General features: G+C 37.4%; 1 protein-coding gene across 1 annotated transcript in view; it reads left to right on the forward strand.

Moving 5' to 3' along the window:
• Positions 1-15017, forward strand: part of LOC141917774 (potassium/sodium hyperpolarization-activated cyclic nucleotide-gated channel 1-like) — a 306083-nt gene extending 291066 nt beyond the window's left edge. The window contains exons 7-8 of the mRNA XM_074811266.1: positions 11639-11803; positions 12949-15017. Of these exons, the coding sequence (XP_074667367.1) occupies positions 11639-11803; positions 12949-13760 (977 nt within the window). The 3' untranslated portion in view covers positions 13761-15017. The remainder of the gene's footprint in view (positions 1-11638; positions 11804-12948) is intronic.
• The last annotated feature ends 915 nt before the right edge of the window (positions 15018-15932 follow it).

The raw sequence follows: 15932 nt of genomic DNA on the forward strand, positions 1-15932 counted from the left end.
TGCCTGCAGCACCTCCTCCCCCTCCTTCTTCGCTGACCTTGGTGTCTGCAGAGTTGTTTCTCTCACATATTCTCACTCCTCTCTCTTCTGGCTGATTGGCTCAGCCTTGGCCAGCAGCAGTTCTGTCTTGGAGCTGGCTGGCATTGGCTCTATCGGTCATGGGTGAAGCTTCTATCAGCTTCTCACAGAAGCCACCCCTGTAGCTCTCCTGCTATGAAAACCTTGCCACACAAACCCAATACAAAAAGTCTAAGAAACTTTTAAATAAGTTAGTAAGAAAATAACTTAGTCTGTGCTGCTAAAAGGTGTAAGTGGATTTGGTTTTAGGAGTTTTATTACTTAGCAAAAACTAAAATGCATATTTAGCAATGTTAATAATAATAATGCTAATAATAATTCCTGGTAACTAAATAACATAGTCTTCAAACCAAATTATAATTCTAATTCTGTGAATTCATGAATAATATAAATAATTTTTAACTTAATATTTATACATAAGTGTGTCTATACTAGACACAAGCAAAATGTCACATCAGTATACCTTGGAAATCTGAAGTGACCAACACAGATAAACCAGAAGATGATTTTGCAAGTACCTTCACTTTTACACAGTAGAATTTAAAATAAATGTTTGAGTTCAGATTAAATATTTAATTCAGAACTTAAAGTCTTTGATCATTTGTTTAATAATTTAATGGAAAAAAATTAAGTGCAGCATTTTTACAGTCCACTTAAATTCAAGTTGAATGGTGTAATTTGTTATTGTTTGCCAAACTCAAGATTACAGGAGCATAACACTGAATACATAAGGAACTAAGTGGCTTTTTTCAAAAGGGAACAGGCATCAATCTGAACAAAAGTAGTCATAAATGAATTGAACAAAATAACTTTTGGACTTTGACCCAGCCAGTATAAAAGCTGAATCTTTACTTAGGTACATTATCTTAGAATCTAAGCTTAATCTTTTTTAATATGAAAATTAAATTAATATAAGCCAAATTATGAGTTTTTAAAAGATAATAAATAGACTATCTTAGTCTCTCTTGGTAGAAAGAACACTTAATTAAAGTATAATAAAAATATATGGATGCTCTATTATAAATAGCATTGAAGATAAAATACGGACTTGCATTTCTATTTTGTATACTGATTCTAAGCTTCTCTTCTATCAGAACTTTCTCAGGAGAATTTGAGTTAACAAGAGAAAATAGGCAGGATGTAAGAAATGTTGCTACCTCTGCTCTAGTCATGAAAACCTGGCCACAGCTATTTGCAGTACCTTCAGATAGAAAAAAGACAGGTCAGGAGGGAACATAAAATGCCTCTGGGCAGATTAACATAGCATTTTTTATAAAGGCAATTGTATTCTAACCATATATATTTAGCTGTCTTTCTTGATGTAAAAGTAATTATGACTAACAACCTTTCTGATAATTAAATTATACTGTCAATATACATAAAGCATATTACATTGAAATATGCTTAACAGCGTATCAGTATTAACTTTACAGTAAATATGAGGGCTTAAAAAATCATTATATATGAGTCTTTAAAAAAATGTAAGACATTAGAGAATGGCTAAAATGGACTGGCTTACTGCATCCAAACGTGCCTTGAAAATTAATATATGCCTAAAATGTCTTTTTCTGTATCAACATTTACTTATATCGCAGTAGATAATATTTTAAAGGCTTTGCCAAGTTGTTTTAAAGAATTTCACATGGAAATAATGAGGCCTGTTCTGAGTGAGTCTCAAAACACCCAAATTAGTAGCATGTTATCACACTTCTTTTCTCAGTGAGGCTATCAAGTAGTGTATTAAGCCTTATTCAAAGAAATGAACTGATAAGAACACAAGTTGTTTCAAGAAACAGGCTTATAGGTAGGTGGCATAAAAGACAAATTTAGGTCAAAGTAAAGAAAGGCACATACTTTTAGGCTTGTTGACAAACCCTAAATAAATATGAAAAGTTGCTCACCCGTTAGCAGACTTCATTTTTAAAAAATAAGTATTCCTCTATAAATCCTATCAAAGTTTGGTTCATTGAAAGTTAGGCAATTCTTTTCAGAAGAATAATTTTTCCTCCAGGAAATTTGTGCTATCTCCAATGAAATAAATGTACCTCTCTGCCAATTAGAAGTGCTATTAGAAAAAAGTAAGCCTAGAACCTCTCTAATTAGGCCACTTACTCTACCAAACATTTGACATATATACACAAAAGTTAATAGGGATGTAATTCACCTTTTTCTAATCTTTTACTGTTTAAAAAGTTGACAATTTCAACCTTGCTCGTTAGAGCACATTTTCTATTTCTTTTATTTGCCCTGTTAAATTAAATTAAAATTTTTAAAAATAAACAATTAACATGCTGAGAACTCATGTGTCAGGGTCTTCAGAGCCAGAAATATCAAATGACTGGAAACAGGCAATAAAAATGTGAAACAAACTGACCTGATTTTTTTTTTTTTAATAGGATGACTATATAAGGGCAACAGCTATCACAAATAGTTCAGTTTAAATTAGGTTTAGGTAAAGAGTTCAAAAAGTGACAGGAGACTGAAACTGAGGCTTTAAGGAAGTTGTTTTGGACCCTTAATTGTAATTGGCCATTTTCAGTCTCTCTTCAAAATAGTAACTACTCAGCAGTGTATCCAGGCCTCCTTCATGAACCCTCTCTGGTTGATGAGCCCAGATACCTGAAAGCAACTTTACAGTCAATTGTTGTTGGCAGGTTTTAAATGAAGAGGTCATGCAGTCACTGTCTGCTATTGCTCACTCTGACAAACTGTCTTGCCTGCAATTCCATGTTTAGTGTAAATAAGGTGGGAAAAGATGTAAGCTTTGCATACCTTTCTTTTGGACAGTCCAGATTACAAACCTGGCTGTAAAAGGCAGTAACTGTCTCCATTTTCCTTCCTCCTTAAATTCATTCCTTTGCTGCAGTAATGTTCTTTTGAGCAGTGACTATATCTTACAGTTTTGTAAATATAGGACTGAATTCAGAGCTAGGTGTTACCTGAGCCTTTTCATTTCCATCCACTCCATAGATATGGATTTGGGGGATATTAATTGGTTTTTTTATATTTTTCCCTCCACAGCCTTGGCTACTGTGAATGTAAATACTGTTCTGAAAATCAAAATCCACATAGCTATCTGTCATAGCATTTAATTATTATTGTGGAGAAAATAAATTACTGAAACTCATTTAATTTGTGTAAATTGCATTCTGACTAATCATAAGACTTGGTGTTAGTGTCTATAACAAAAATCAGCATATCTCTGGGTTTTCCATTTTGTGCACTAATGATAATATATTGAAAGATAAAAAGAATATGTTAAAAAGTTAGAAAAAATAGTTAAAGATAGATGTATTTGATGCTTTTCAGAGTTTAATAAAGGAAAAGGAGAGACATACAAAAGTGTATGTTGAAGCAATCACATGTTTATCATATGAAACGGCTTGTCTCTGTTTTCTGTGTTAGAGATGGTTAAGTCAACATGGAACTAGGAAATAATTTCTGAAGGATACTTCATTTCTCAAGAAGTTTATTGATTATTTTTTTAATTGCTTGAAGATCATATAGTCCTTTGCTAAAGAAAAAATATTACTCGCATTACCTGTTGTAAAGCTGGGAGCAGAGTGCCCCAGGTTGAAGGTTACTGTCCCTTCCTGTGACTGGCACACCAAGAAGGTGCCTGTTAGCTAGTTTCTGGTCAGTGGACAACTTCAGTAGCTTGAAGGAAATCAGGAAATATTGATCTTAGCACTGTGCCAAAGAGTTGCTGTTATGAAGAGTTAGGGAGAATGTCATGGTTTGAACTCGGCCTGCAGTCAAACACCATGCAGCCGCTCCTCACCCTCCCCTGCCCAAGGGATGGAGGAGGGAACTGGGGGGGTAAAGGTAGGTTGAGATTAAAAACAGTTTAGTAATTGTAATAAAATAAAACAATAACAATAATAAAAAGTACAAATGGGTAATGCACAATGTGATTGCTCACCACCCGCCAACTGATACCCAGCCCATTCCCAGCTAGAGACCCCGAAAAAAACAAGATCCCACAGTTACAATCCCAGAAGCAAGAGAGAACCCCCCCTCCAAAACATAGCACTATTCTATCTACTAAGAAGAAAAATTAACTTTATCCCAGCCAAAACCAGGACAAAAAACCCCTGGTAGTTTTGGGAAACGTGCTCTGAAGACTTACAGGACTTGCTATAAAAAGGCATGAAAGCAGCGGGGGATGCAAAGAGCTATCATACATCTAAATTCTGTCTATAATAGTTTAGTAACTCATTGCTCTCTATAAAATAAACAATATTCTAATCTGCTGTCTTGTTCTCATAAAACATTCCCAAATACATTAGACTGATTGACCCCAGCCTTTGAATTGCTTTGATTTTCCATCTTTTGCTGCTGAAAGTAACCAGATGGTCTGAATAGCTGCTTGCCTATTTGCACAGCAATGTATACACCTGCTACATGATGAAACAAGTTTTCTGCTGAGGAACTAAAGCCATAGTCAGCTATCCTCAGCTGGAAGGACACTTCATTAGATCCTGTAATGTTGAATCTGACAGATGATAGGAAAGCTGTTATAGCTTTGGAAGGGGACAGAGCACTTAATTAACTGCTGTAGTTCACAAATACATAGAAATTGCTAGTTATTTTTGATTGATTTTAATATGGAGAGCACTATATGGCTAAAATACTAGCTAACTTATTCATTCCTACAAAAAATTAATTCCTGCACCTAGTAAAGTGAACTTTTGCTTTCATTCTGGTCTTTCTGTTCTTGCAAAACAAAGCTGTGCATACTGTAATAATTCATTGTATTAATTTTCTACATGTTACTATATACCATCCTAAGCTAAGAAATATGTTCCATGGAGACAAGACCAGTTTGACATCTTTTAATAAACCAGCTAACTATTTGACTCATAACTCTTTCCTTTATCAGCACAGTTGAGCAGTGTGGTGGTGCAATTCTTAATTCTTACACCCACACCCACACACCCCGCCCCTCTTTGTTGGGCTGCTTGGTGCTACGTGTGATTCCACCCACATCCCCCGAGCTATACACCAATCTGTGGAGATAAGGACTGATAGCATTAAGGAGCCTGGCTCCTGCCCCCTGCCGATTGCTCGGAAACGGTTAAAATGGCCCATCATCTCCTAAGGGCCTGGCACACCTGTGCCTGGGATGTGGTCAAATGGGAACAATAACAGACTTGCACATTCATGAAGTTCTTGCGCAACTGCTGGAAGGCACCAGAAGGTATCTGACAAAAGTCAGTTATCTTGGACCCTATAAATGGTGACCACAAGGGAGACCCTTTGAGCTCTCCTGGATCGCAGCGGGCCTGTGACCAGCACCTCCCCTGAGCTGGGACGCCTCTCGCGTGCCAAAACCCTTAAGGTGTCGTCTGCTGCCAGAGCTGACGGAAGGCCAGGGCGAAGTCCACCCGCTCGAGTCTCAATTATCGCCCGTTGAGGAATGCCAAGGCATTGGGAGCATTTACTCTAAACTCGAGAGGGAAATTTTCTTTGAGCTAGCTTCTCTTTACTGGGGGGTGTGTGCGTGTGGGTACATACCCTTGTTTCTGTGTGTGTTTGTCCATTTTGTGTTCATTCTACTGAATCCAAACACCTTTGTTTCTGTATGTTTGTCCATTTTGTTATGTGCATGCATGTATATATATAGGTACCGTTAAGTAAGTTAGTGTGAATCTTGTCATTTTAGAATCTGAATAAGTTGCTTTCCTTTCTTTTAGTATTTCTGAATTATTTTATAAGAATAAATTGCTGTTAGTTATTAATAAACCTAGATTTCTTACTAAATATTACCATGTCAATATTTTCATCCATGACAAGCAGTTTGTGGACCCATTTTGTCTTTAAGGCAACTTTATATTGTTATTTTGATTTTTGAAGTTTCTCAAATGTTAATGTGACATAGAAAGTTGAGTAATTACATCTGGAGTATAATTTATATGGTTAATGGATAGGTGCCACACTGTCAGTTATGCTGTACTGCTTTCCAGATGAAAAAAGGTTTTTCATAAGTCTACATAAATTAGAAACAGGAAATTATTGCTAGAGTAGCCAGTCCATGTACCAATACAGCAAAGACTAAGAAAGCAATGCAACATCACAAATGCTGCTAGAGGTGAACTGCTCCCACATCCCCAGTTATTTTCTTGAGGAAAAAAATATTTATGAATCACATAGCAACAGGGGAGGGGGAAAATTAGCACCTACAGTGGCATATCAATATAGTCCACAAGAAGTACAAACCTGATCTCAGTTTGTACCAAAACTGTGGACTTTACAAAAGGCCTACTGATCCTAATTCTTTGAGTCATCCTATGGGTTGTGTCATTCACCTTTGCTCATTCAGGTTTTCCCAAAATCAGTCTTCCTTAGTGCTGTCTTTCAGATATGTAAAATTTCCTATCCAGAGTGTTTTGTCACACTAATGCAATAACAAAATATGATCTACATGTCTCCTGTTTTACAAGATACAAATATGGGCAAGCTTCTTTAGAAATTCATGGTGTTCCAAAAACTGAATCTGATGCTCCTACTGAAATACTGCCACGTATGTGTGCAACTGATATATTGTTGATCAGTTTTGATTATTATAATTATAACCTTCAGAACAGGGTTAGCTTCAAACTTTTGTTATTTTGGGGTTTAGATCAATGTCTTGACAGCAAAAAGTACATGGTATTTGAGCCCTTTTCAATGTTCTTCTGAGAGCTGCATTGATCTGTGGGAAAGATCTTATGCTAGCAGAACACAAATTGTGATTTTTCACAGATAAATTAATTGCATTTGTATTAAATATGGACTGTAAGAACAAATTAATATTTTTAGCATTGTTTAGTGCTTTCAAATAATCACTGCACTAATGAAAAATGACTGATATTTGTTTCAGAATGTTCTAGGGAACAGTTGTCCAAAGGGATTGAATAATTAAAGTAAAGCTTGCATTAAGAATTGAATTACAGGTTCACTGTAGCCTAATAAATTATTATTAATCAGAACTGAAGACATTCTTACATTTGGAAAGGAAAGATAAAGCATTTGACACTTTGAAAGTGTCAGCATGAAGGCAGTGCACCATGCTAACTGCAGATGGGAATATTAGTGAGTAATATGCTGCCACCGCTTTCTTTTTATGCTAATGAAGAACTTTATTTGTCCAAGCTGTTTGAAAATAGTCTTTTCCCTTTGTGTTTCACTGCACACTCCTGTGCTATTGATTGTATTTCATAGTCCGTTTAAATCAATTGAATGTCAAGGAGAGCATAATTGTTGAGGGCACCTGGTATATTCAGTGCCACTAAGACTCATTTTAAATATATCATGGATGTTTTCATTACTTTGTTCTCTTCATGAAATCTATTATTTATTTGTAAAAAAAAAAAAAAATTACTTGGATTTATTTAAAAGAACACAAGTGTTTGATGGAAACATATTTTGGCATTCTTGCTCTCTGGTCCAAGTAAATGAGATTTCATATATTATGTCTTATTATGCTTGAGAGTTTGTTCCAAACAAATAGCTAATAGATGAAATTAACTTAAATGCACAACACATACAATTAGCAAGCACATTAGTCTTGTGGTCAGAGTACAAATGATAAAATTGATACATATAACAAAGCAATATAGATGATGTATCAGTAACTATAATACAACTCTAATCAGTCAAGAAACATTGCTGGAAATGCATTTTATGGGTGTCAGAAGGATGTAGTTTATCTTTTGAAGGAGACTATTTAACTGGAGCTGAGAACATGAAGCTTTCCCTGCTTACTGAGTAGTCAAGCTCCACAGTGGCACTCCCTGATCAGTTTCTAGGCTCTGGGACAGTTCTCATATCTTTTCTGACCCATCGCTTATTGTTGTATCTAACTAGAAGACTATTATTGTTATTAAGAGCCTTCCAAAAAGATGCTCTTCAACCATAAATTGTGGGCTGACAGGGTTTGCAGAATATGATGTATAGTTTACACAGTGATTCTTTCCATTTTCCTTATTTGACAAGAATAATGGAAGAGGAAAGAATGGGAAAAAGTAATGATATTTATTGCAGTAACATCTATGAATTCCATGGTCCCGTTGTCCTGTGATGAAATCTAGCATTGTTTCTTATGGTTTCTTCCTATCCTTATTGAAGCAATATAAAATACAATGTTCTAGATTAATAATGATGAAAACAGTACTTTCTCCATTATTTTTTACATTCTTCAGAATGCTTGGGATCCATAGTCAACGTTTCTTTTGGTCATGTGATTTTTTTTTTTTGACTCAAGTATATTTATTTGTTTAATAAGCAGAAGACACCTCCTTATGTCTTTATTATTGTTTGCAGCAATTTTAAGTGAAGAAAGTTGAAAATTAAGAGGTAATCATTAGTCACACAGATTTTCCAGCTAGTTAAGTTATCTGTAAATTCAACCATGTATTGTAAAACTTAGGAAATGGAGGAGTCATTCGCTGCATTTAACTGCTCCCTTTGGGCAAAATGTCCTTCTCACTCTTGTAACCAAAATGCAGTGCATTCAATCAAAGGAGAAGGGGTCAGGCTGAGCTAGGTTATGGAAGAGGAAAGGACTGACTTCTGTTTGACCTGGCTGGATCTTTACAGTGAACTGTCATTATTTCATGGGCATCAGGTTTTGTGAGGGACATTAGGTCAAGACTCTTACAATAGCCATTAGTCTATGAATTTTTCCAAAAGCTGCTGGGATTTAAATACATTAAATACTAGTACTGATCCCATGTTAATGTACCTTGATTTTGTATTCAGTTTGCATGGCAAGGTTTTCGTAGCAGGGGGGGCTACAGGGGTGACTTCTGTGAGAAGCTGCTAGAAGCTGCTCCTGTGTCCAATAGAGCCAATGCCAGCTGGCTCCAAGATGGATATGCTGCTGGCCAAGGCCAAGCTAATCAATGATGGTGGCACCGCTTCTGTGATAGCATATTTAAGAAGGGAAAAAAAACCTGTGGCACAACAACAGCAGTGGGGAGTGAGCAGTGAGATTATGTGAGAGAAATAACTGCAGACACCAAGGTCAGTGAAGGAGGGGGGGAGGTGCTCCAGGCACCAGAGAAGAGATTCCCCTGCAGCCCGTGGTGAAGACAATGGTGAGGCAGCCTGTCCCCCTGCAGCACATGGAGGTCCATGATGAAGCAGATATCCACCTGCAGCCATTGGAGGACCCCATGCTGGAACAGGTGGGTGTGCCCAAAGGAGGCTGTGACCCTGTGGAGAGCCCACGCTGGAGCAGGTTTTCTTCAGGACCTGTGACCCTGTGGGGGATCCACACTGGAGCAGTCTGTTCCTGAAGGACTGCACCCCATGGAAGGGACACTGCTGGAGCAGTTTGTGAAGGACTGCAGCCTGTGGGAAGGACCCACATTGGAGAAGTTCATGGAGGACTGTCTCCCATGGGAGGGACCCCATGCTGGAGCAGGGGAAGAGTGTGAGGAGTCCTCCCCCTGAGGAGGAAGGAGCAGCAGAGACAACACATAATGAACTGACCACAACCCCCATTCCCCATCCCCCTGCGCCGCTGCAGGGGAGGAGGTAGAGAATTCAGGAATAAAATTGAGCCTGGGAAGAAGGGAAGGGTGGGGGGAACGTGTTTTGAGATTTGGTTTTATTTCTCATTATCCTACTCTGATTTGATTGGTAATAAATTAAGTTAATTTCCCCAAGTCGAGTCTGTTTTGCTCCTGATGGTAACTGGTAAGTGATCTCCCTGTCCTTATCTCAACCCACGAGTTTTTCATTATATTTTCTCTTCCCTGTCCTGCTGAGGAGAGGGAGTGATAGAGCGGCTTTGGTGGGCACCTGGCATCTGGAAAGGGTCAACCCACCACAGATTTATCCACTATTATTTAAGCATCTTAGCCCCTAAGACTTCAGGGTTAGATAGCATGTGGAAATTCTTCAACAAGTATGAGATTGAAAACCATCAAGGTTCTTTACATTCTAGATTAATAAAAATGTGTTTTGTTAAAGACATACAAAACAAGAAAGAACTATGCTAGCACATTATACAGCTGAAGTAAAGCCTTCAGAATTCTTTATTTTTGTTAATGAAGAATATTTGTATTTCCACACTTCATTGAGAATGATAATTTGTGATAAACATATAAGCAGGGTAGGAGACAGTTTCCTAGCCCACTGCTAGTGTTTAAATATGAACAAATATGAACTCACTGCTCTTAACTGCTAGAACTGGGTTGGGAAACGATCTCCCACCCTGCCTGAGCCCAAGAATTGTTTCAATTTCTAAGTGTGTTCTTATTCCCAAACTCGAAAATGGGATCAACTCAAACACTTCTTTTTGCAACTAAATTTTTAATTTTTTGTATTTTAATATAAATTAAATTGAATGTTTTAATAAAACACCAGTTGTTTTCTAAAAGAAAACATTTTATTTTTACTTTTTAATATGGATAGTTAAGTAAGAATGGATAGACAATTTGAAAGAAGCTTCCAAATTGTTTTTCATTTCGAAATCTCCTGCAAAGAGCTTCACTTTTAGCTAGCTGGAAAATTAATTCTGACTCTACTTTATGTAATATTGTGTTAAATATTCTTTTATTTTAATTAATACTAAGCCCCACTTAAACTTTTCTAATGTAAATCTTCATTGAAAAGAGGAGCAAATATGCAGAAAAGAATTATCATATATGCTAAATGCATATCAGTAATATATTGAGTTTGACAACTTTACAAACATATGAGGACTTATATAACATGTCTGAATATTGAAGGCTTCTATTGGGAAACTTCCCTAAGATGGATTTATGCATCTCTCTTATTCTACCCCATATGTTCTGCTGTTATAAGCTTCAGGTATTGACTTTGGCCTTTATCCAGTAACCCTCTTCCTGTGGGTTCAAGAATCAGCAGTTGCAAGACTGAGGCTGTTTCTTGGGACTCTGTGTATGGCTTTGGTCTCCTCTGTTCCAGAATGATTAATTCCTGTTGGAGGCACTTCCAAAGAAAGTCTACTAGACTAATCAAATGAAGTAAGCAGAGGTTAAAAGGGTTCTGTTGTTTAGCCCAATGAGGAAAAAAAGTCAAAAATCTTAAGTTTCCTCTCCCAAAATACTTAGGACAAAACCCAAAGAAACAGAAGGCATTTTCATGCATGAAGCATTTTTTCTTAGAGCAGTTCTTATATTCAAATATCATTATATCATGTATTAAATTAGTTTAGTAAATCTGGTGAATGATTATGTCAGCTGAATATTTAAAAAAACATAATCAATCGAATCACTTGGGTTATTTGAGTCAGCAATCTGTATTTGACAGCAGATGGATCATTTCTTACAACTTAAAGAAGATTTATTTTTAAAAAGGCCTGATAAAAAATCGGAGTCTAGGCTAAGAAAACCTATAAGCCGGGATCTTAAAGGAGATTTTTTATTTTTTCAGACTAGCAAAAATAGAATCAAATACCTCTAGAATTGCCCCTGCAACCTTGCGTAAACAGCAATAGAAAAATTGCTGCTGAGTACTGATAGCACTAAGTCACTTTCTAGTTTTTTAGTTTCACATGGTTCACTAACTTCTTTGTTTCCTGTGTGTTGAATTTTTCTCTCCCCAGAGATTTGCCTTTTGACCAAGGGCCGTCGAACTGCCAGTGTACGAGCAGACACGTACTGTCGCCTGTACTCCCTCTCAGTGGACAACTTCAATGAGGTTCTGGAAGAGTATCCCATGATGAGAAGGGCCTTTGAAACAGTGGCAATTGATAGACTTGACAGGATAGGTATTTCTTTTTCCATATTTGGAATTCTTAAAACCTTTCTACTTTTTCTTTTCCTTGAGTTGAAGGATAAAATGCCCATATTAAATCCTTCTTAAAAGTTTAATTTGTTACACTGCAGTAAATGTTCTGTTGATCTATGAATAAGATGTGTCCAGACAAGAAATTCTGCAAGCACACTTCTAAATGATAAAAACCTTTCTATTTTTGAAAGCTCTCATAATCCTTTGAGGATTATTTTGTATACTTTATTTATCATAGTATTATTTATTAATCCCATATATTTCTTTTGCTGCCCTCAGCACTCATAGGGTTTATTGCAGTTTCATGAGCAGTGGATGACATTTTCCTACATAGTTTACAGATGACATCTATAATGCTGGGAAGAGCTGAAGTCTCTCGGCACTCACAAAACCCATGTTTGTTGAAGTGAATTAATCCTTTGCAGCAGGGGTCTCGTTTTCCTCACAACATGGGCGCTGCTAGCATTGATGGCTGCACACTGAGATCTGCTTGCAATCAGAAAAGCAGGCCAACAATATCCAAGTGAAAGGCAGAATGATATGGCAGCTGATTATCAAAACAGGGTGTGTGAAGTCTGCTGTTGTGCATCCAGACATTCTGGACCTCTCTAATAGGACATGCTAGATAAAATATATGGTCTTTGGTCAGAAGTGTACTCTGATCATCATTATTGACACTGGTTTTAAAATGCAGCTATGCATAAAAAATTGTTTATCCTGATTTGGAAGAAAAACTTGTTTTCTTTAATATAGCAAGAGTAAAGAAATTAAATACATGTATAGAGGTTTCAAATATTTAATAGACTTGTTTTAGTATTTTTCAGATTGTGAATACTCAGTGCATTAATTTATGTCTTCAACACTTTTCAAACTCTTATAACTTGTCTCTCAAAACTCTCTGGAAATGTAGTCGAGTTCTTTGGTCCCTGGCTCCTGGGGAGATTGGTGCAGTGCAGCCTATCAGAGTGGCCTCACTGCCGAACTGTGGCCAGCGCTCAGCCTGGTGTTTGCTCAGGCTTTTACAATGCCGATATAGCCCTCAGTGATGGGGGTTGAAATGCAAAGTCAGAGTGGGGATCTGCCCATGTGTGTCAGGCTTGCTAACTCTTCTACCTCTCTGTAAAGGGAAGAACAACTCAATCCTCCTGCAGAAGTTCCAGAAGGACCTCAACACCGGGGTGTTCAACAACCAGGAGAACGAGATCTTGAAGCAGATTGTGAAGCATGACAGAGAGATGGTGCAGGCCATTGCCCCAGTGAGCTTGCAGCAGATGCCTGTGCTGAACTCCAGCACCTCCACCGCCACCTCATCGTCACACATCAGGACGCAGTCCCCTCCCATTTACACCGCGAGCAGCCTTTCTTATGGAAACCTGCACTCCACCTTGCCCAGCACACAGACACCCCAGCAAGCCATCATCCTCTCACCCTGTTCCTACACCACCGCCATCTGCAGCCCACCCATACAGAGCCCTCTGGCTGGACAAACTTTCCAGTATGTCTCGCCGACAACCTCGCAGCTCTCCCTCATGAAGCAGCAGCTGCAGGCACCCCAGCAGCCACCTGGTGCCACGCAGAAAAATGAGGTCCACAAGAGTACCCAGGCCCTCTACACCACCAACTTGACCTGGGAGGTGCGGCCCCTCTCCGCCTCTCAGCCTTCTCTGCCCCACGAGATCACCCTGATCACCAGGCCTCACCCCACCATGGGGGAGTCCCTCGCCTCCCTCCCACAGCCCACCCCTGGCCCCAGCATGCCCCTGGCCAGCCGAGCCACCATCCCCCAGCATGTCTCACTCTTCCGACAAATGTCCTCGGGAGCCATCCTCCCAAACCAAGGGGCCATGCCACCCGCAGGCCCTCTTCAAAGGGATTCTTCCACAGTCTTAAGCACAGACCCCGAGGGAGACAAACCACGGTTCACATCAAACTTATGATCCCTGGTAACTGTGAGCAACAAACTTGTAAAAAACTGAGAACCATCCTGGGAACTGTTTTAGCCTATTTCCTAATGTACCCCAGCAGTTTACTGTGAGAAAAATACTTTAGACAGCTTTGCCCTACATAACAAATGTAAAAATTATATATATATATATATAAAAAAAGGAATTAAAAAAATTGTTTGAATTCATATCTTCCTTTCTTGTAACCATTAAAGAAGTCTAAATTCAGCTGTAATATTATTTATTTTTAACGTGTTGACTTTAAAATCAGTCTGACAGATTTCTCTGTTTGAGGTTTGCTATTTTCATGGGAAAATTGTCAACACAATAACAAACTTCAAACAAGTATATTAAAAAAATAAAAATCGATGTAACTAAAACATAGCACTGACTGATATTCTGAAACCTTCATTACTTCATTTATTGCATACATGTTGTTAATTTCTCATGAAGAATTCAGTTGTTATTTCCCACAGCATTTCATATTTTAGCACTTACCATTCAGAATTAGATTGGTAAACAAATAAATTGCAAACACCTGCAGTCAAAAGTCTGGCACTAGCACTCCTCTGGATAGATTGTAACCTCACGACATGTCAACCGTTCCGTTGTTTCAGAAAAATGGGTGGACTTCAATCTTCACATTGTTGCAAAGACTATAAATATTGCCATTATAAATAACTTTTTAGACCCAAACAGCTGCTGTGTTGTGTACCATTGCAAGGTCTTTAGGAATTTAGGTTCAGCTCTTCACTTCAAAATTTACAGTTTTAAAATTTGTTAAAGCTAAGTTCAACACAAGTGTTGAATTGCAATGCAATGGCTTAAAACCTACAATGATACTTTTACGTGCACTGTTTTATGCAAAATTGTATGCTTGATACTGCAAACCGCTTGTACTTCACCAATACCATCACTTTTCTTCTCCTTGCCCTCAGTAGCATCTGAAAATATTCCATGCATGCTTTGGAAAAAAAAAAGACAATAAAAATAGGTTCAGTTAGCCATTTTAGGAAAAAGCTTTATGGTATCTTAGAAAATAATCATTCATTCTTTGTGTCTACCTTACGATTCCTATAATGCTGACTTTGAATCTCTGGTTTAAGTCTAGAAGTGAGGTTTTTCATTTAAAGGATTATTTGTAAACCACAGCTTGATTTAGGCTAGCAGATGCTTTCTGTGTCTTCACTGTAGTTCTGTAGTTGACTGTGGTGTTAATTTAAAAAAAAATAAATATAATATAGCATCAAATCTGTCTGAAAATGCACTAGTTGCTCTGTGTATATTGTAATTAAATGGCCAGTATATCCTAAGGCATGTACTGCCAAGCATAGCCCATAGGTACAAGGTTTATTATTTTTTATGTCTTCAAAAGAGAAAGGAAATGGTGACAGAAAGCAGGGTTAAAGCATACTGTCCTGTGAACATTTTGTTTTCTTTGCTCAAACCTTCACATTATGTTATCCACAAAAAAAGTTCTTTCCTAATCATTTATGCCTGATTTGTCACATTAAATAGAGATTGAAACTAAATGTGTCATAATTTAACTCATTGAAAAATCAGCATTATGGATATAAGTATATATATGTTCCTTAAAACCCAGCTGACTCATGTGAAGAAATTGAGTGCAAAGGAGTTCTTCTTTTCCCATTAATGCTGAGTTTAACAATGCATGGAAAGATTTAATAACATCACAAATTACGTAATGCAGTGAATCCAGATGTACTTGAGAGCCAAGTAAATATTCTAAAGCTAACAGAGCTTAAACCCATGCTGCCTGTTACATCTTTTAATGAAGTGGTACTTCAAATAAATTTTTTTTTTAAATTCCAGTTTTTGCTGACTCCCACTCACCAGTAAAAATCAATGTAATTAATCCATTAACATGCTGCTGCCATTAATCCAAGTGGCCCAGAGTAGTATACAAAGAAGTGATTGTTTTAAAGTGTTTAGAACATTATGGATATGTTGCAAGACCATTTATCAGTACAATACTCCTTATATTATTTTAATGCTAACAAATTCTGTCAATTAAGATCATATACTGATCTTTCAAACTGTTTAAGGTTTACATTTGCTAGGAGAAACAGGGTTAGTAGCAAAATATTTTTTTATATATTTTTATTTTATTTTAATCACTATGAAGAAATATTAATTCACATGGTC

This window comes from Strix aluco, chromosome W (assembly GCF_031877795.1).
Source record: "Strix aluco isolate bStrAlu1 chromosome W, bStrAlu1.hap1, whole genome shotgun sequence".
NCBI classification, from domain to species: domain Eukaryota; kingdom Metazoa; phylum Chordata; class Aves; order Strigiformes; family Strigidae; genus Strix; species Strix aluco.